This window comes from Felis catus, chromosome C1 (assembly GCF_018350175.1).
Source record: "Felis catus isolate Fca126 chromosome C1, F.catus_Fca126_mat1.0, whole genome shotgun sequence".
Taxonomy (NCBI): domain Eukaryota; kingdom Metazoa; phylum Chordata; class Mammalia; order Carnivora; family Felidae; genus Felis; species Felis catus.
This window is the reverse complement of record NC_058375.1, coordinates 207,906,778-207,928,024: the sequence shown is the minus strand read 5'-3', so window position 1 is coordinate 207,928,024 and position 21,247 is coordinate 207,906,778. Positions and strand designations below refer to the sequence as shown.

At 42.4% G+C, this 21,247-nt stretch overlaps 1 protein-coding gene across 16 annotated transcripts in view; it reads left to right on the top strand.

Moving 5' to 3' along the window:
* The window catches only part of DOCK10 (dedicator of cytokinesis 10), a 271,379-nt gene that overhangs the window by 206,448 nt on the left and 43,684 nt on the right, over positions 1-21,247 (top strand). For all 16 annotated transcript variants that reach the window (XM_045034551.1, XM_023259740.2, XM_023259739.2 and 13 more), the window contains exons 26-30: positions 742-855; positions 4,444-4,515; positions 10,522-10,668; positions 17,336-17,419; positions 19,826-19,922. In XM_045034551.1, the coding sequence (XP_044890486.1) occupies positions 742-855; positions 4,444-4,515; positions 10,522-10,668; positions 17,336-17,419; positions 19,826-19,922 (514 nt within the window). The remainder of the gene's footprint in view (positions 1-741; positions 856-4,443; positions 4,516-10,521; positions 10,669-17,335; positions 17,420-19,825; positions 19,923-21,247) is intronic.

Sequence of the window (21,247 nt, the reverse complement as noted above, 5' to 3'; positions counted from 1 at the left end):
ATGACCTTCCTTGAGGCTAACCCTACTCATAAGTAAAATGTTACAATTCAGTGATGAGCATTTTATATTTAGAATATGTGCATAAATTGGTACTGATACCTTTAAAATATATGAAGGGATCCTGAAAACTAAAAACCATATCATGCGCTCAGAAGTGCATACCAAAACCAGTCTTTTGAGAGAAAAAAAGTAAGCAACATTTGTTATCCTACTGATGGCCAATGTTCATGAACCCTTTGAGAGCTGTGTCTGAGCGTGACATGATAGAACCTGGGCGTGTGGGGAGCTCACGTACTGGCCTCTGGAAGGCACCTGCTTCCCCACTTGGCTATTTGAGTGGGTGCTCTACCCTTTCAGGATGAAGAAATGCTACCATGCCACCTGTTACCAGTGGAAGGAAGGAGAAGGGGAAATGTGTCCTAAGTAGGTGGGTCAAAGCCCTCCGTGTTTCCTTGAACCTGCTAAATTGCTCTCTGACTCTTTCTTTTGATTTCTACGCAAAGAGTTTCAAGGAGAGCTTAGGTGAGCCAAGCCCTACCTGTGCAAAGCCCTAAATAGGAACAGTTGTATACTCCTCTTATCATTGGGCCTTCATTTATTTCATGACAAAATCTGGCATGAGCAGATAATTTTGAGATATGAGTTATTCGTGTGACATAACTGTGGAAACTGCGGTTTTCTGTTTTGTTTTGTTTTGTTTTGTAAGTCTTTAACTTTTTTCCCTTTTTGGATTTTCTTCAGTTCGTGTTCAAGACCAGGGCATGCAAGGAGAGAACTATACATGAGGAGCTGGCTAAAAATGTGACTGGTCTTTTGAAATCCAATGACACCCCAACAGTAAAGCACGTCCTCAAGGTAAAGAATTTAAATGAAATTAAATTTAACGTTTAACAATAAATGTTGTCAAGTTTCACTGTTAGCACCAGGGCTGGCTTGCTCCCACTCCCGGAAGGTGATGGGACTCATCGATTTTCATAGGTCATTTCTCTTATAGTTTCTAGCATAAACGCCATATTGAAACTGCCCCATATAAAAACATTAAGCACAAGAGATCTGTGTCAAAAGAACAGAGCTAGAATAGGCCCAAGTTAAGTCCTTTGGCCTAAAGACAAAAACGAATGACCGTTAATAATCCGAAACACTCAAAAATGCTAACTGTAGCAAAAATAAAGTTTGTTGGGTTTTTAGGGATAGTAAGAGGAAATGTACCAACAGAAGGGTTAATGCTGTCCTAATGAATACACTGACAACAGACAGGAAGCGGACAGAGCCACCACCGTTTGACCCTAGAATGTTGAAAAACACATGCATTCGTGGTACATAAAGAAGAGATGGTGTGGGGCTCCTGGTTGGCTCAGTCAGTTGAACACCCAACTCTTGGTTTTGGCTCAGGTCGTCATCTTGCAGTTCGTGAGTTTAAGTCCTGCTGGCAGTTCAGAGCCTGCTTGGGATTCTCTCTCTCTCCCTCTCTCTGTGCCCCTCCCCTGCTCATGTTGTCTCTCTCTCTGTATCAAAATAAATAAATAAACTTTTTAAAAAAAGCAAAAAGAAAAGACGGCGAGAAGCTTATAAAGAGACAACTCTACATTATTATAGAAGCATGGATTTAGTCCCCAGCTAAATTAATTCTCTATCATGGCTTGACAGATGGATGATTGATCAGCAAGTAGCTGGAAAGAGAAGGTGGGATCAATAAACCTCAACATGAGTTCCCTAAACTCAAATTATTCTAGGCCAAGCAGTTTGTTTAAATTAGTCTTGTGAGTATATTCATTCTGTTTACGCAACAAAACTGCTCCGCGTGCCCCACCCCCACAGGACAGGCACCAGCCTTAGCATTGGGCAGACATCAGAGGTTAGAATGAAGACCTCTGCCCTTGGGAAGCTTGCATTCGGCTGGGGGATGAAAATGAGCAACTACAGACATCAGAACCAAAATAATTAAATTGTGTGTTAGAAGGTGAGAAGTGGTACGGGGGAAAAAAAAATATCCAGCAGGTAAGGGGAATCGGGAACGCTGGGGGTACAGAGTGAGGTTGGCAGTTTAAATAGAATGGTGAGGATAGAACTCATGGAGAAGGGGATACGTGAGCAAAAAGTGCAAAGGAAGTTGGGGAACTGGCCACGTGGGTGCTTGGAGAACAGTAAAGGTAGAGGGGACTCCTGTATAAAATCGCAAGGCAGCAGCCTGCCTGGTGTTCCAGAAGGATGGCAGAGAGGCCAGTGTGGCTGGAGCCAAGTCAGCGAAGAAGAAAGGAGGAGGGCGGGAGTGGGGAGCAGTGGCTGGCAGGTAGCCTAAGGCCTTGCGGGCCACTGCAAGGGCTTTGGCTCCCACTCGGCAAATTTGAGAGCCCTTAGAGGGTTGTGAGCAGGGGAGTGATGCAAGCTGACCTGAGTTTAAAGGGGCACCCTGATGGCTGTGTAAAGAGAGAATCCACTCTAGCAGGGGTGGAGTGAGGGTGGTATCAGGGTGCTGGGGGTGGCGGGGGGAGAGGTGCCTGCCAGAGAAGCAGGGTTCTATAGGGAGAGTCCGCGCTCAGTTAAAAGACAAGGTCACAGGAATGTTCGGAGAAATTACGTCTGCAGGAGATTTTGGTGATGTTGGGCCATGCCTTCCAGAAGGTGTGTCGGGAGATAAGAAGCAGTGGGATGTAAGAATGCAAAAAGGAATAGGTGGTACCTACAGAGAATAGGTGGTACCTACAGACTTCTGTTATCAGACAGAAACTGAGACCAAAGGCCCAATTCCATTAGTCCTGGTGGCCTCAAGGTAAACAGCAGAGGCAGACGAGACTGCTAAAGGGTAGAGCTTGATGGGCCTCAGCTACCTTAAGAGGCAAATGTAGGGACACTTGGCATATCGTTAAAAATATCATTTTGGACGATGGGGAAAGGGAATGTTAACAGTGTGCCTTGTATTGTTATTTCTGACAACATGAATTCCATTTCCAATATCAAGTTTACTAAGAAACGACCCCTTTGTAAATCGAGAGCTGCCTTGTTCGAACACAGACCTCCTTTGTCCCTCATCTCAGTCAGACGTCTAGAGTCAGGACCGTGGACTCAGAAGCTCTTAGCAATGTTGTGTGTACCAGCCTAAAGTGGATCTAATTCACATGCCCCTCGATGGTAGACCAGAGAAGTAAATTGGGGTTGTGTGTGTGATGGACTTCCAGCTAAATGAGTCAACATAGATGGGCCTCAGGACAGGATTTCTTGAATGAAAAAAGCAATCATCGGACAATACGCACCGGATGATTCCGTTTATGTGGAGTTCAGCGGCAGGCAAAAACTAAATTGTGCTTCAGTGTATACTATTGGTAGCAAAACTTTGAAGTAAAGCAAGGGAATAATTAGCACAGAATTCAAAATTGTTATCAGTGGTGGATAAAATGGAAGGGGAAAAGGACCAGGGAGGTATAGTCTTTAAACTGTGCATATACAACATACACTTTTTGTATCTGGGGTAAGTATGACCCTTAGACCCGAGAAAGGGGGACCTTCATCCTAGGACATGTTTTGGTCTTCTCCAGCTGCACCCCTCTCCAGAGGAAGAGGTGGGAGAGGAGCCGAGAGAAATGCCCACTGGGAGCCCCTACCTCCCCTTCTGGACCAAAAGGATTCCCAGGAGCCTCCCACCTTAAGGGCTTATCAGCTTAATCTTAGGCCCGCTGAGGGCCTGTTTCCTAAGTCCACCCTTCAGAGGGGAGATCTTGATGCCTGAGGGAAACTGTAGACCTACTAAGGGAGCAGTTTGAAGTGGGAGAGAGTTCGTGGACAGCAGTCTCTTATGCAGGCTTGACAGTCCCATGTGGGCAGGTGGTCCGTCCCGGTATGGGACAGAACCTTGGGCAAGCAGAGGGGTTAGGCCAAGGACCTGCTCTGTCTGTGCCCCCACATTCTGGCCCAGCGCTCCAAGTTGACGTGAAGTTCTATTTGACATGAAGTTAGGGGAATCAAACACACTTAATTTAACACTTTGTTAGCTTGACTTCAAACTTGTAGATGTTTAGCCATGTGGCTTTCATCTTTACTTTTGCCTCTGGCCCTGGAAATGCTAAGGAGAGGCCCACGTTGATATATTTTAATATAAAACGTTTTGTTTAGTTTTGCGTAACTGAAACAAATAGAACACTCCGTGAATAAATATTTCATGAGATTGCTGTCTAATCAGCCGCATCGAGTAAACCAGTATCTTGTTTTGGTTCAAACATTCTTTAAGATGATTAAGCTGCTGAAATGTCTGGCATTTACTTTCACCACTGGAATTTTGATAAAGATCGTCCTAACCTAATGGAGATATTTTATTGTTCTGATTCATTTCGTTTCAAAGAACACATTTTAAAATAAAGACTTTACAACATTACGTGTTTTAAAGGACAAAATCATTGTTATTTTACTATCACGTAATAAATTTCTTGCTGTCTTTTCTTTTCCTAACAGCATTCTTGGTTCTTCTTTGCAATTATCCTCAAATCAATGGCACAGCACTTGATTGACACAAATAAAATTCAGGTAAGAACATAGGTAACGCAACACAGTCCAGCAATTGTGCTGATGAATACGCCCTCGTTAGTTCCATTTTTATTTGCTTTGTGAACCTTAGCGATCTGTGTCCGTTGCTTTTTAAGTGGGAGAAACGATTGTGTGCGTCAGTACAGGTCCTTCAGAAGCAGATGCCAGGACAGAATTAGAGGTGCAAAAGGATAGGAAGGAAGACCAAGACCAGGAAGATCTGACACCTGTGGAAGGAGAAGGAAGGAAAGAGGGTTGGCCAGAAAGAGCTCTGCAGTGAGAAGTTTTTAGCTGGGCCAATGGGCATTCTGAGAGCGGAGAATGTTCCTTAGAAGAGTCCTGCGCGGGGCAGATGCTCTGCTTGTGGTATCTCTGCAAGCTCAGTTATGAACTTGGAGAGCCTTGGGAGACCATGGGCTTGGCATGAGCGCTTGGCGCTCTTCCCGGTAGATTTTGTCTCGAAAGAACATCTGAGCTGTGCTCATCCGTGGCTGCCATAGTCCATGGTTTGTATCATGCATAGCACATGCTCCTGAATCTGCCCTTCTGCCGTTCCCATGGGCCTCGCTTCCTGAAAGGAAGTTTACAAGAGGGAGGCTAGTGGGATCACCGGAAGCTCCTGTTAGGGCAGTATGTCTCAGGGCGCCACATGATTCTCATCATCTCCATCCTCTCCGTGCCCATCTTTGATTCCCCTCACCCTCAGCCAGCAGCTCTGAAGGTCTTGGTGGCTTCTCTGTGGTGTGACCCAAGCCCTCATTCAGACTGGTCCAGAGCGGTCTCAGCCTCTGGTCATCATACTCTACACAGATCATTCATAGTTATAATTGGGTAAGAGGACCAAGAAGCACTCAAGTGGATTGATCTCCTGAGTTCCACACAGATTTCTCTGTACTCTCACAGTAGGTAAACCCCCCCCCCCACCTCTGCCACCAAGAGAATAAATCAGAATATTGCTTGGGGTGGAGCTGGCGGTGAATAGTGATATTGTCTTTGTTTACACTCTTGGTCAGGAAGGGGCAGTGTTGGGGGTTTCCACTTGGCCTTTTACCACGGGCCAAGCATCCAGTGTGAGGTCAGCCCAAATGCCAATTATGTCAATACCAATTATACATTTGCACCAGGTAAATGTATAAATGACTGCCAGGTGGATCTTTGAAACCAGTGGATCCACATTAGCAGAATTTTAGCGTGGACTCTTTTATTGATTCCTTTGAAGTTCCCACTGTAACAAGGGTGGGCGTGATGATTCTTTTGGCCTTCAGATACCAATATCAGCTCAGATCTTGTATTAAATAGTGCTCGAGATACATGAGTGTTCCCCTCCCCCTAGTGCAGTCACCTGAGTCCAAGGCTGTGGAGCCCTTTGTAGAAGGGCTGATAGAATCATTAAAGTATATGCTTAACTGCAGTATTGCAGGGGGCTTTTTGTAGAGGCCCTGTCTCCCCTTCGATCAGTGTGTACCAGATCTGAAAACTGACTCGGGTCTAGAGGCAGAGAAAGGAATCGCAAATATTTTTTGGAGCAAACGTTGTCATCTTCTGAGATGAGAAGCTGCCTTTTTGGTAGATTAAGTGTTGCCATCGTTGGTTACTGTTTTTCCCAGAGGGACGCCGATATTTTTAACTAGCTCTACAACTACCTGAGGGTCAAGCCCCCTTGGCTGCTCTCCAGCCTTCCTATCTGTTACCGTAATTGCGGCCTTCTGGCTCCTGGAGGTTAAGTACAATCTCCTGGCCTCTGTTATTTGGGGGACCATCATCGCCATGACCGTTAGTGAGCCAACACTGTGACTGCCTGTCTCATCGGCAGGCGGGAGACCACTGAACTTCTTAGAGATGTCAGTCCCACCTTTTTGATGGCTTTGGTGTGAATGATGTGACTTGCGGACGTTCCTGTAGAACTTGATCCTCCAGTGGATCTTCTGGTCTCTACCTGTCCATTCTTACGTATCCATTTTCCTCTGTCTCTTTATTCTTTCTTCTATCATCTGCCAGGACACCTCAAGTATTCTCATTTTCACACTGCTTAGAATGTGCCGTCACCAGGATGCTAAGAGCCATCCTAACAATGAGTGGTCCACCCAAAGGTATCACTTCACTCAAGTCCTGATAAAATGCCAATGAATTTTAACTTACTCACTCTTCTTTCTGGCCCCCTTGGGGACCAGAGGAACTCCCGTGGCTCCTGCTTGGTACATGCCAACTAACTCTTCCAGCTTCTTAGGGTATACTCTCTTTCATACCTTATTAGGCCCAGCAAGTTCATAGCTGGGTTTCACTAGGACATTTCACCTGGGAGAAATGCAATCTCTAAATCGGGGGAAGTAGGGCACTTGTACCAAGGCTGAGGACTTAGGAAAGTGTGCGTAGCCACCCGTCCTTGGGCCGTCCACCCAGATCCATGCTTCCAGACTCCAGGTCTCTCCAACCATGGCTTGACCTAAGCATAGCAGATCGGCCTTGGCTGGACACTTAATCGTCTCCGGAGCTTCCTAACTTACCTCTTAGATCATCTATTTGGTTTTCAGCTGTGTCTGCTCTCCCTCTTCCAGTGATGAAAACCTCCTGTCTGGAAGGAAGAGAAAATCTAATGTAGAGATAAGAATTATTCATATGTCTCTGTTACTGAGCTGTGTTGGGAGTTAGGAAACCTCACCACTCCAGTCCTTGCCCCATCACTAATAGGGTAGATGATCAAAAAGACACTTAGCATCTCAGAGCATATTTTCTCACCTGTGAGAAGAACGGATTAGACTAAAACTCTTTCATTCCTACCAGTATTCATCTGCTCAGATAGGTCACAGATGCCCTTATGAACAGTTAAAAATAAAGGAACTCATCATGGACGATGCCCTCGTGTCTAACCGTTTATCTTCGCTGATTCAGGTTTCTTTTTCATTGTCACCTTCAGGGGCTACCCCACCCTCCAGTGTCCTCTCAAGGGCCCATCACCTTCAAGTTCTCTTTTTTTTTTTTAATTTTTTTTAATGTTTATTTATTTTTGAGAGACACAGAGAGACAGAGCATGAGCAGGGGAGGGACACAGACGCACACACACACACACACACACACACACACACACACACACAGGATCTGAAGCAGGCTCCAGGCTCTGAGCTGTCAGCACAGAGCCCGGCATGAGGCCCGAACTCATGAGCTGTGAGATCATGATCTGAGCTGAAGTTGGATCTTTCACCAGCTGAGCCACCCAGGCACCCTGCATCACCTTTGAGTTTTCTAACCATCTCCGTTCATCACAGACCTGATACCATCATTTCATTCAAAAGCATCCACAATGCACACCTCTTACACTTTTTGTGTTGTCTTTTCTTTCTTTCTTTCTTTTTTTTTTAATTGTGAAATGAATGGCTTCCCCCACCATTAAGACAGTTTTTGTCATCACGGAGTGTGGGAGATTTGAGGAAGTCAGGAGAGGCATCTGGTTTGGTGCCCTGAGAGGCAGACAGCACCTCCACATGTGGTCTTGACAAAGGTGAGTTCCTGTTCACTAGGAACTTATGGATGCCTTCTCTGCACTGATCTCTAGTAGCAAGAGGTTCATGGTACTGGCTGACCTTTTGTTTCCCACCAGCCTCCTTTTCCTAAAAAATTGCCAAGAGCCTGAACTTCAGCCCGTGCATTCTATGCCTGCCCCTGGTGACATATGCCATACGATAGATAGCCCAGACTCTCCAATGTGTTCTGGCTCTTTGGCTTACGATCAGACTGTGCTATTCCTTTGCCTCTTTTCTCCCCCTATTCTGAGACAGAAATCCACGATTCCCAGTGCAGACACTCTCCCATTTCAATTGAGCCTTTGGGATATACTTCTGGAGAACAATTAAGAACACTACTCACGTATTTACCTGTCAGAACTTCTTTGGGTTAAGAGTGGGAGTAGGCCACAAGGAGTTAGAGAAGTAGACAAAAAGAGGGAAGAACCGAGGGAATATCAAAGCCCAAGGTGTTAGCACATGTGCTGTGAAGAAAATGTTGGTGCTGATGTATACAATGCATCTTAGAGGATTAACAAAAGAAAAAGAGGAAATCTACAGATGTGCTTTGATTATTTAAAAAGAATGTTGTTTTCATGTAGGTGAATTGTTTATTTCCCAAGGTATATGGAGCAGAATGAAAAACTTCCCATGTGATTAAATAATTTATGTTTATTTGTTGTTAATGTAATTTGATTTCCACAGTAAGCGTTAAATATACATAGAGGGTAACCATACTATCCCAAAATATCTATATAGCCGTGTCCTGGTAAATGGATTTAAAAATAATCCAGTGCACATAAGCACTTAAGAACTTGGTCTTAGAAAGAAAGAAAAGAAGAAAGGAAGAGGGAGGGAAGGAGGGAGGGAGAAGGAAGGAAGGAAGGAAGGAAGGAAGGAAGGAAGGAAGGAAGGAAAGAAGGAGGGAGGGAGGAGGAAGGAAAAGCCAGCCGAACCTCTTGTTTGTTCCATGTGATTCCTATAACTTCATCCTCCTTGGTTTTTAATCTCGTCACATGGAAGGCTGGGTGCTGAGAATTTTAGAAGTATATAGAGTTCAGTCTAACTCTAAATTTTGTGTTTCTATCTATGGTGAAAATGTGAGGCTAATTTTAAAGTCAGCTTATAAAGATGAATCAATCTTGCCTGTCTCGTGCGAAGGGCTATGTGAATTCATGAAGTATGGCTAGATGGGAAAACTTAGCTGCTCGAAACTTTCCCCTTCTGTGCGGGAGGTCCAACAGGAGCAGAAGATTTCTGGACCGGAGGAGAGCCGTTAGGAACCCACAGAGTTTAGGTCAATGAATGTTATCTAATCTCAGAGCCAAGTCATTTTGTGTCTGGTGGCAAGTCTCTTAACTGGGAGGTCCCACTGGCACCTGCTGTGGCATATCCTGGGACCGTGACCTTAAGATGAGCTTGTACAAACTTGAAGTTACGAGATGAATAAAGGTGGAGAGGCTGATGTAAAACCTGGTGATTATAGCTAATAACAGTGTGTTGTATGATTGAAATATGCTCACAGAGTAAAACTTAAATGTTCTTACAAAAAAAATAATAAACATGTGAGGTGATGGATAAGTTAACTATATGGAAGGAATCTTTCACGATATACGTGTGGTATATGTGTATCAAAGCACCAGTGTGCACTTTAAACATCTTACAGTTTTCTATGTCAGTTACACGTCAATAAAGCTGAAATATATTTTCAGAAAAGACTAGCTGGGACTTTACTAGAGGACATTTCAAACCAGTATCTGCACTCATTCAGTTACTCATTCATTGATCTCTTATAGTTGTTTATTGGGGGATACCTCATCTTAAAAAATCAAAATAATTGATTTGAATTAAATAGAAAACTACGTGTTAATGGAAATCTAGACTAATATTTATTATAGTTATTTTCTAACAGGGAAGGGGGGGAATTAAGATGTGAGAGGTCATAGAACATGTTACATTTCTACACTGTTTGAATAGTTTGCTATTAATAGATAATTTACCTTTTAATGAAAAAGTGAGGACCACCTGAGTGGTGCAGTGGGTTAACTGTCCAGCTCTTGATCTCGGCTCGGGTCATGATCTCACAATTTTTGAGTTCAAGCCCCACGTCAGGCTCTGCACTAATGTTGCAGAGCCTGCTTGGGATTCTGTCTCTCCTTCTCGCTGACCCTCCCCTGCTTGTGTTCTCTCTCTCTCTCTCTCTCTCTCTCTCTCTCTCTCTCTCTCTTTCTCTCTCTCTCTCTCTTTCAAAATAAATAAATAAACTTAAGAAAAAATTTTTTAAAAAGTGAAAAACATCATTGGCCAAGATAGAAGGGAGCGTTAAGGGAAAATGATGGAAATTATAATCTTGAAATCAAAAGGGTTCCTATTTTGTAATTGCTCTCAAGTTTTCAAAAGGACTTTTTGTTTCATATATACAAAATGAAGGAAGTCTTTCAGTTTCTTTTTTTCCAGGCTTAGGATTCCACATGCCACATTATAAAGAAATGATCCATTCTTTCCCCAGCTTTCTCGGACTCAAAGATTTCCCGAATCTTACCAGAATGAATTGGACAATCTTGTAATGGTCCTGTGCGATCACGTGATTTGGAAGTACAAAGATGCACTTGAAGAGACAAGAAGGGCAAATCAAAGCGTTGCCAGATTTCTTAAGGTACAGTTAAAAAAGTTCACAGTCCCATACAAGCCTTCATGATAGTGAATGCAAGATATTCTAAATGTTAATCAACTCACATCTCCATTTATGATAAAAGAGTCAAAACTTAGCACTATTAGATGAATACTTTTATCTATATATCTTACTTTTTAATATTTTGTTTCGATTTGGGGTGGTGTTCAGTCATTTGAACATCCAATTCTTGATTTCAGCTCAGGTCATGGTCCCAGGATTGTGGGATCGAGCCCCACATTGGGCTCCACACTGAGCCTGAAGCCTGCTTGGGATTTTCTCTCTCTCTCTCTCTCTCTCCCCCTCTTCCTCCTCCCCAGCTCACACACTGTTTCCCTCTCTCTCTCTCAAAGTAAAAAAAAAAAAAATTAATATTTTTTTCCAATTTAGAGTCCCAGAAGAAAAACCAAGCTTCAATAAAAGTATCCATTTGAGTATTGTCAAATCATAGTATTTCTAAATATTTTTTAAGTGAGATTTTTAAAGGAAAAGCTGCAATGTGGCAATATTTTCTTGGGCATTTCTGCCCTTGGAGTAATGTTCTGGATTGCCTGTAGCTCTACTAATGATGTCAAATAGCCGCTTTGGGAACTTAGGGTAATTTGGCATTTTTATTATATTACCTCCAGGCTCTTTTATACATGACGAAAATATTATGCACCAATCGCATTTTAAAAATGATCAATTTAAGTATTGAGAAACTACTTTCTAACCTCAGTATATATATACACATATATATCGTACTAAAGTTATATTTCTTTGGGTTACAGGTTGAACTGAGAAGGCAAAACTGCTAGTCAAGAAAAAAAAACAAAGCTAATGTAGAAGGATGGTATATCATTTAACAAATAATACATTCAACTAGAAACATGTTTTTCTTCTATTCCTTCTTTTGCCCAACTATTGACTATTATATCCTTGATGAAGCCACTTTTCTTGTATCTTTATGATACAAGAATATACTGCATAAGTGTGAGAATTTATAAATAAATACTAACAATATAAAGCCAAGAGGCCATAAAATTATTCCAAATCATCTTTGGTGAATTTTAATCCAGTAAAATCTGTTTTTAATATATGAAACATCCCTGTTTCCGATTCTGTGTCTCCCTCTCTCTCTGCCCCTCCCCTGTTCATGCTCTGTCTCTCTCTGTTCCAAAAATAAAATAAAAAAACATTGAAAAAAAAATATATGAAACATCATTTCAAACTATACACTGTAGTTGGTCTCATCTCACATTCACTGTTTTCTCCAATATTTTGCTTCTTATTTTTGCTTTTTACTTGCTTTCAGAAAAAAAAAGGCATGGTCAAGATTAGGGATGAAGAGGGTCGAGAAAAAATTACTATAGTTTTATACCACATTTTAAGATGTACAGGAATAAAGTTTATTACTATGCTAGTAGGTTATTTGAAGTGCTTGGTAGAAGAGGAAATTTGGAAAAAATGATAAATTGTCCAATTTGTAAGCAAATTATGTTGAAAAAACATCTGTAATATTCTTCCCTAAATTGCAAAGAACGATGGCTAAGCGAGTCTTTTAAAAGGGGGAAGACCCTTTCTCTGTCTTCCTTGGCTTAAATGCTGTGTGCTTGTTGGAATAAATATGTTTTCCTTGGAGCTTATGCATCCAAAAGTTGCTGCTTGTACGTAAACTAATGTCAGAATTGGGAGCAAGTAAAAACTGTCGAAGATTGAAAAGGACAGCATGGAGTAGAAGCCAACGGTGGTCCCAGTAGTTTTGTGAAATGTGTGGGCTAAAAGCATGGATTGGCAATAGATGAACAAATATGGTCTGTAAGATACATAGATTACATGGACTGCAAATCGAAAGCAATACCTAGGTGAAGTTTATAAGTGAAAAGAGTTGAATATGTTGTACATTATAAAAGTCCATTCTGCAAGCATTGTTTTCAAATTGTAGTGGGTTTTTTTTTTGTTAATGTTTATTTTTGAGAGAGAGAGAGAGAGAGAGAGAGAGAGAGAATGTGTGTGTGCATGCAGGAGCGGGGCAGGGGCAGACAGAGGGAGGGGAACAGAAGATCCGAAGCAGGCTCTACACTGTCTGCACCAAGCCTGACATGGGGCTCGAACTCATGAACCGTGACATCATGACCTGAACCAGAGTCAGATGCTCAACCGACTGAGCCATCCAGGTGCCCCTCAAGTTTCAGTTTTAATGGCATTTACTTGACACAGAAGACTTTTTTTTTAACTTTTTGTGAAGATTATCAGATGAAATCTTTTGAACTAGGAGAGAAAAAGGGAAAAGGAGACAGAATGATTTTTTGAATGTAAAATTTAATGTAGTCATTTGGCACAATGCCTATGAACTGATGAACTTTGAGCTTTCAGCTTCTCCGCTCCTGCTGTTGGCATTGTAAATCTCATATAGGGGCACCTGGGTGGCTCGGTTGGTAGAGGGTCCGACTCTTGATTTCAGCTCAGGTCAGGACCTCACAGCAGGTTGTGAGCCTGCAGCCTGTTTGGCATTCTCTATCTCCCTCTCTCTCCGCCCCTACTCCACATGCTTGCACGCCCATGTGCAAACACACTCTCTCTCAAAACAAATAAATAAACATTTTTTCTTAATCTCTTATATTCCCGGAAATCTGATAAGAGTGATCTGCTCACTTTGGGCTTCAAGTGACTTCTACTTCTTTTGGTTATTAAATTTTACAGCAGCGATCAAATACTGCGGATTAGTTGGCATTGGAATTTCACAATTGAAAAATAATTGTAACACCGTAGCTGTGTCAAAATTGTTTTCCAAGAATGGAGAGAGCAGTATGTCTGGTGTGGGCATATAAAAATGTCCTAGGTGAGGGGCGCCTGGGTGGCTCAGTCAGTTAAGCGTCTGACTTTGGCTCAGGGCATGGTGTCACAGTTTGTGGGTCCGAGCCCCTCATCGGGCTCTGTGCTGACAGCCTGGGGCCCGGAGCCTGCTTCAGATTCTGTGTCTCCCCCTCTCTCTCTCTCTGCCCCTCCCCTGCTTGTGCGCTCACTCTCTCTCTCACTCTCTCTCTCTCTCTCTCTCAAAAATAAATAAACGTTAAAAGAAAATTAAAATAAACACATAAATAAATACATAAATAAACATTTTTTAAAAATGTCCTAGGGGACAATGTGCCTTCCTCTGTGATATATCATATCATGGGAAAGTAAGATTTTTGCAACAACTAAGCCAAGACCTGTACATTCTCTGGGTATTCCATCCTGAAAGTAGATGGGATGCAAATGGGTCCATGGATACATGTGTAGCTTTTGTAATTTTTCTTCTTACTGCCAATCTGGGTCACAACTCCACCGTACCTGAGCGAACCCATCTAAGTACTCTTCTGATGCAGGCCTGATACCAAGGAGAGAGCAAGGGAAAGTTCCTTGTAATTTGTATTTTCCTGCTCAGACAGCCGTGCCTCTTTACCCACGTGGCTGCCTAATGGCTTTATTTCAGCCAACTTTGGAAATCATCTAATATAGGAGCCCGTTTTAGTTTGGTAGCAAAATATATTTAAAGAAACATCTGTGGGGCGCCTGGGTGGCGCAGTTGGTTGAGCGTCCGACTCCGGCTCAGGTCACGATCTCACAGTTCGTTGGTTCGAGTCCTGCATCGGGCTCTGTGCTGACAGCTCAGAGCCTGGAGCCTGCTTCAGATTCTGCATCTCCCTCTCTCTCTCTCTGCCCCTCCCCTGCTCATGCTCTGTCTCTCAAAAAAGAAAATAAATGTTAAAAAAACATTTTTTTAAAGAAACATCTGTGATATTTCTCCGTAAACATCGACAGAAATGGGTGAGTCTCTGCAAAGGGGAAAGTCTTCGTATTTACTCTATTTGACTTAAACGCTCTATGACTTTTTTTTTAAATATAATTGATTGTCAAATTGGTTTCCATACAACACCCAGTGCTCATCCCAACAAGTGCCCTCCTCAAGGCCCATCACCCACTTTTCCATAGAGCTCATCTATGCAAAAGTTGCTGTTGGTCGTACCTAAGCTGCTGTCGAGCACAGGGGCAAAGGAAAGTATCCAAGATGAAAGAGGAAATAGCAGGACTAGTGGCTTGAAGAACATAAAAAAAAGGCAAGGACACTCCTCCGGTTTGTTTTCCGATTTAGGGCTTCATCCTCTTCACTGAGCAAATTATAGACTAAAATTGCCATTGTCCTCACAATCGGTGAAATAAAATATTGTTTTTATTAAAATCTGTGTTTGCACGTAGTTTAGAATATTTAGCTTTTAGTTTACTAAACGAAACTGAGAAAATGTTGGTAGGTTATAAGTTCTCCAGATCAAGAACCTGCAAACTCTTTTTTGTGAACAGCTAAGTACTAAAAATTTTTAGCAGGACGTACGGTCTCTGACACAGCTACTCAACTTTGCTATTGGAACACAATACAGCCCTAAACCATTCACCGTAGATGATAGGGAAGTGATTGAGTGGGGTTGTGTTCCAATAAAACTTTATTTATAGAAGCAGACAGTGAGCCAGTTTTGGCCCCTGGGCTGTAGTTTGCCAAAGCCCGCTGAAAATTTATTTTCTGTTGCTATAAAAGGTTACTATAAATTATTTTAAAACAGAAGCAGAGAGAGGCCCCTCTAGACCTCAGCAACAGGCAGAAGAGCTTCTGTACCCGGGGCGAAGCAGACGTTGGGGTGGACCAGACACGGGAGACCCATGATAGGAGAGCTGCTTGATGAAGCCTGACCTCAGGAGGGCTCTCTGCAGGCAGAAGGCTGATGCGGATGATCTTGTTTCCTGGGAATGACCCCCTTTTTTCTCTCACTGCCCCTTGGAAAGCGTGACAGACTTACCACATCGAAGGTCATTCTTCAATCTCAGAAAACCCCAAACGCAGCCTTCTCCCCGTCTTCCCCATTCTCTGGTCCTGGAGCCTGACCTCCTTCAAAAGCGATCAGGTCTGTTCTTCAGAATAACCACAGTAGCCCCTGGGAGGTGTCAGTTGCCACGTTCAGTGACAGGACTCACCATCCTCTCCTCCATCGAGTCAAGGAGCCCTGGTGTCTTCCCCACTGACATCCCCAGGGTTCTTTTCACCTGCTTTTTTATTGAGATGTTTCTCAAGCCCACAGTTACACTGGATGGTCCTCCTTCCTCCGTGCGATGGGACCCAAACCCCTTTCCAACACAAAAAAGACAGCAAGAGGTCTTCTCCGGAGAAAGCTCCACATTTCTCTGGGTTTGCCACACCCGCAGGTACCCTGCGTGGTGCACAAGACACAAGAGCCCCTCTTTTCCTCCCCCCTCCCCTCCTGCTTTACATCGTCTGAGCCTTTGATTATGCTGCGTGTCTGCCTCTTGTCACTGCTCTACTGGCAGATGGTAGGACACGGGAGCCATTTCCTTTTTAGTGACTAGAGAGTAATTGAAAGAACTTAAATTCAGATTAAAAATGAAAAGATAAATGAGGCGACATACTGACACAGTAATGAATGAGTAGGAACCTCAAAAATCACTACGAAAAAAAACGAAGGCAAACCAAACAAAAATACAAACGACTTAACAATTGGTAGAACATTATTAGAGAAAACAGCTCTTGTTTATGCACAGATGTATTTCAGTGGGAGACCTCCCGCTTGGTGTACTACCTATGACAGGATTTTATGTCCAGCCTTTTCTGAGAAAAGAGACTTGTTCGTAAAATTGGGAAGAGATCCACGATGTGCAGAACCGAGGCGAAGACCTTCCGCTGGGCTCTTTGGACAAGAACGAAGCCCTCCCCACTCAGTGGCGCAGCAGCTGAAAGGTTTTCGCATGTGGTAGGCGTTCTCACATGCATTTGGATGGACGGACTTGAACTCACGCGCACCGTGATGACCTCCACGTGGCAATCTGCATTAGCGCCTCCCCAAGATACGGCATCAGGAAACACCGTGTGTGCCTCCGACTTCACACTTGTGCACGGTTATTTGGCCGCTGTTGCTTGGTTACTGGTGACATGGCCATTGGTCTTTTGGAGAGAGCGTGCTGTTCCAACTTGGAATGTCCACCTGCCTCCTCCAGAACTACCTGCTGTTTAAGACCCTCCTTCTTATAGTGAAGACAGTTTGACCACAGAGGAAGAGATGGCAATCTCAGGGTCTCTTACCTTCACTCTTCAAAGTCAAGCTGCCTTGCCTGAAAAGAAAGGTTTTCTTTCCTTCAACCTTCTGTTGAAGGAAGCCAGAAAGGTAAAAAGGCTTTCCTGACCCATCGCTGCCACCCCTATTCCGTACCCAGTGCTGTGCCGCAAGGGATCTTCCTTCGCCCTACAAACCCCAGAGTCAGATTACTAAAACACGGTAACAAAATGGAACTAAGTGATTAAAGAATAGACAAGTAAAAGCTAAAACCTTCTGTATAGAAAGGAAAGGAAAGGGCTATGATATTTCACTGCAGAACTCTAAGTGCTGTTCAAATAAAGTTGACAAAGAAAAGTTTGTAACTTTCTGGTGTGCGCACTCTATCTAGTGTTCTAATTAGTTGCCATACGTGGGTGAATGCCTAAATATGGTGTCGAGTTTTTTTAAACATTTATTACACAACACATTTAGCTAAATATCATTTGACTGCAATATATTTATTCATCTTTTCTAAAATCTTTAACGATCTTTAAAGTAAAAATATCTGAATTTACAATTTTGTATTTTTTTAGCGCTGTTTTACATTTATGGACCGGGGCTTTGTATTTAAGATGGTTAACAATTACATCAGCATGTTCTCCTCTGGTGATCTCAAGGTAAGAGCCAAGTGCAGGCGGGATTGCTTTCTAAACCATTGAGTTATAAATAAATAAACTAGTCTCTGTGTCTGGCTGCCTAAAACCTTAGCCTGTGCATTCTCCACATCAAAAAATAATGTCTATCCCAGTGAGAGGGAGCCTTTTAAAATGGTTCATCTGAGTTAGGCTCCCAAGTCCTTTCTTAATGGGGAGGCTGTGGCATGTGGAGTGTGAACATGAATGTGTTATGTTTCACTCCTATTTCCGGTGGGTGGTGAAAGGAGGGATTCCTTTCAGCCACAGTTCTTACAGCCCAGTTTGCTTGACTGCCTTGGTTTTAGCACTGAATGTCTCACTTTTCTGAAATTGTTCAGTCTGGGGCAAAATAGGACAGTTGACCCCCTCTTCCTAAATAGGGAGGATGTGTCGAGAGATAGGCTGGAGAGCAGTGATTCTCCAAGTGTGGTTCCCAGACCAGTGAGCTGAGAACTGACTGTGACAGGTGGAGCCCAGAAACCTGTATTCCAATAAGGCTTTCAGGTGATTCTTAGGTACTCTCAAGTTTGAGAACCATTGAGCTACAGATGGGCATAAGCTGGGGGAAAATAAGACTGGACATGGGTGAGATCATGAAAGCTGTACCAGTTAAGATTCTCTGGGTTGCAAGCAACAGAAACTTACGCCAGTTTGAGCAACGGGGGAGTATTAGAAGAGCAATGACATCAGTGAAAGAAAGAGATGGAAAGCTGGGCTTGAGAAAGAGCAGGGACTAGGGCACAAGAGTCATTGCAAAGGAGGAACCATGGGCCAAGCTCTGCTACTGCTTAAAAAATACATTGGGACCATTTTCTTTCTCTTAACACTCGGCTTAAGATTTACATTCCAGAGAGGAAGTGTGTGACCAACCCGCTTTGGGTCACATGCCTGCCTCTTAAGGAAGGAAGACAGGGCACCTGAGTTAATAGTTCCCCAGTAACCTTTGCCCATTAGGAAGAAGGAAAGTCCCCAAGGGGTAATTATCTTGGTACTGGGAAAGAATAACAAATCTAGAGAGGCCAAAAGTAAATAATGATCTTCTTATATCCTTTCATGCCACGCTTAGGAATCTGAATATTATTTTGAGGGCAGTGGAGATTTACTTTTGACTAGGGGAGTTACATGATTCTATGCCATTTGGGTTTTGAGAATCCAGTTTCCTCTGTAAATATTTTTTGAAAGAATATTCTTTGTTAGTGCCCCAATTATGCATGAAATTCGCAGAATATCCTTTTAGGTATAATTCAAGGAGACCTTAATTATGTACTCTTTTAGAGAGAAAACAGAACATACTCATTGAAAAATAATTAACATACAATTTAATTATGCTCCTGTTCACTTTGATGCAAAGGGTTAAGTCAAGCACTATTCTCGTTTGAAACGACAGTATTTTAAATTATTAACCAAAATTGCCACAAAATAGAATTCTAAAATAATCTGAGCAAATGGAATATGTTTTATTTTGTTAGCTGGTATTAGTGAACACAACCCAACTGAGTCTTAAAAATTGATTACTTCGTCTGCATGTCAGTGAAAATAGAATATTTATGAATGTGCTAATTGTTCCTTCTTATGTGATTGTTTTTAACACATGTATAAAGCTGTCTTAGACCATGTCTAAATCCATTTATTACTGTCCTAATCAAAATATCATTGAGAAGATAGGCCTGTTTGCAAGGCAGGAAAAAGACGAATTTCAGTAACTCAGTCTGAGAACAAAGGGCCTGCAGAGAAAGTCTAGTCTTGGATCACATGCCCCATTGATGTCTTTAGCGCTGGATCCCAAGAGGTGATCACAGGGAACTGTCCTATGAGCTGACTGTGGTTTTAGAGCTCTGTGCATGTGGTGACGTACAATTCCTTTCAGAATAAACACGTTCTGACAGAAGCCAAAAGAAGTGGAAAATGCACACTGCACAGAATTGGATCTCACAGCGGCTCAATATGGGTTACAAAAGGGATCATTTCCTAAGGAGGCCTTGACCGATCTCCAAATTTAGGGAGTCCAGGGGCACCTGGCTGGCTCAATCTGTTAAGCATCCGACTTGGGCTCAGGTTATGATCTCTCTGTTCGTGGGTTCGAGCCCTACATGGGGCTCTGTGCTGACAGCTCAGAACTTGGAGCCTGCTTTGGATTCTGTGTCTCCCTCTCTCTCTGCTCCTCCCTCATGGGCCATTAAACATTAAACATTAAAAAAATTCACATAAAGGGAGTCCTACTCTATTTACCACTTCAGGGGGACAAAAGCCTGTCAACTTAACAATTACCTGGTGGTCACACAAAATTTAACTACATCTTCTTTTTAGATATAAGATTCAAGTGCAGATTTTTTTTCTTAACCCTCTTGGTGTATAAATAATAATCATTCGGTTTGCTTTTTTTTTCAGACCTTATGCCAGTATAAATTTGATTTTCTTCAAGAAGTATGTCAGCATGAGCACTTTATTCCTTTGTGTCTCCCCATAAGATCAGCAAACATTCCAGGTAATAACTCCCAGAATGCTCATCAGTGCCTGCAAAGTGAACCCTCGTATAAGTTCGTTTGCGCGACCTTTGTGTGTTGTTGTTTTCCTGTTTCCTCGGTCTTGATCTCCCCTGAAGCTGTTACACGGGCATTAGACCCAGGTAATCAGGTGAAGACACCAAGAAGTTGGTGTCACGTGGTGAAGAATGTGGCTCCATATTTCTCAGTTTTTGTCTAGATTTCCTTTTTCATTAAAGAGAAAGCCAACAAAATTATAAAATCGGTGAACATAAATCAAAGAATTTTAACCTACAACAATACTTTGACTCTACTGGCTCCAAAAGAGAACTCTCCTTTGATTTTGAAAGGCTCAAAATTAAGGGGGGAGAGAAGTTATACTTTGTGAGTACAAATTCACTTGGAGTTATCAATTAGTGTGTGTAGTGGTGTTAAAATGCAGTTCCTCAAAATGAGTTTTATACAAAAAAAAAAAACTTGTTGCCTTGAAAACGAGGAAGGAAGGAAGGAAGGAAGGAAGGAAGGAAGGAAGGAAGGAAGGAAGGAAAGAGGGAGGAAAGCGGGAAGGGGGGCACCATTGTAAATACTTGGTACCTCTGGATTAGAAGGAGGTGGAGACAGTTGCTTCCCATTTCTATACTTACTATAGCATAAGTGGTCCACCGAAAATCTTTTCGTGTATAACTTTTATTAATGTATTGCATCTATACCAATATACATAGATACCAAGATGATCATCACACATCTAGCTATCAGAAGACAGTCAAATACCAGGATGCAAAGAAACCATTAAAATGATTTAAGAACTTAAAATACTCTGCTTCGACTTCACCCTGCATCAATAGTGAATCATTATGTTGTACACCTGAAATCAATATAATGTTATAGTCAACTGTACTTCAAGAATGAAAGGAAGGAGGAAAAGAGGGAGGGAGGGAGGGAGGGAAGGCAGAAAGAGAGGGAGGAAGGAAGGAAGGAAAGAAAGAAAGAAAGACCTTCCTTCTAAGCAGTGAGTAAATTATCCACAAGGAGCAGTTTTGATATTCATGGAAAGCAGAAAAAAAGGATGGTAAAGAGCCTCCTTACATGTATTGTAGCTTATACTGTATGTATCACACAAAACTAATATTTTGGAGGGAAAATAAAATACATTGTCAAGCCTGTAAACGTTTTGTCATTTCAATCTTAAATAAAAGCTATAACATTATCCCTTTCTTTCCTAATTTATGAAGTATATTTAGTCTAAATGCCTTCGTAGAAAAAGAGGTAGAAATGTCATCTTGGACAATAACATTTTTCGCCTTTTGGTTTGTTTTGTATTCCTTTT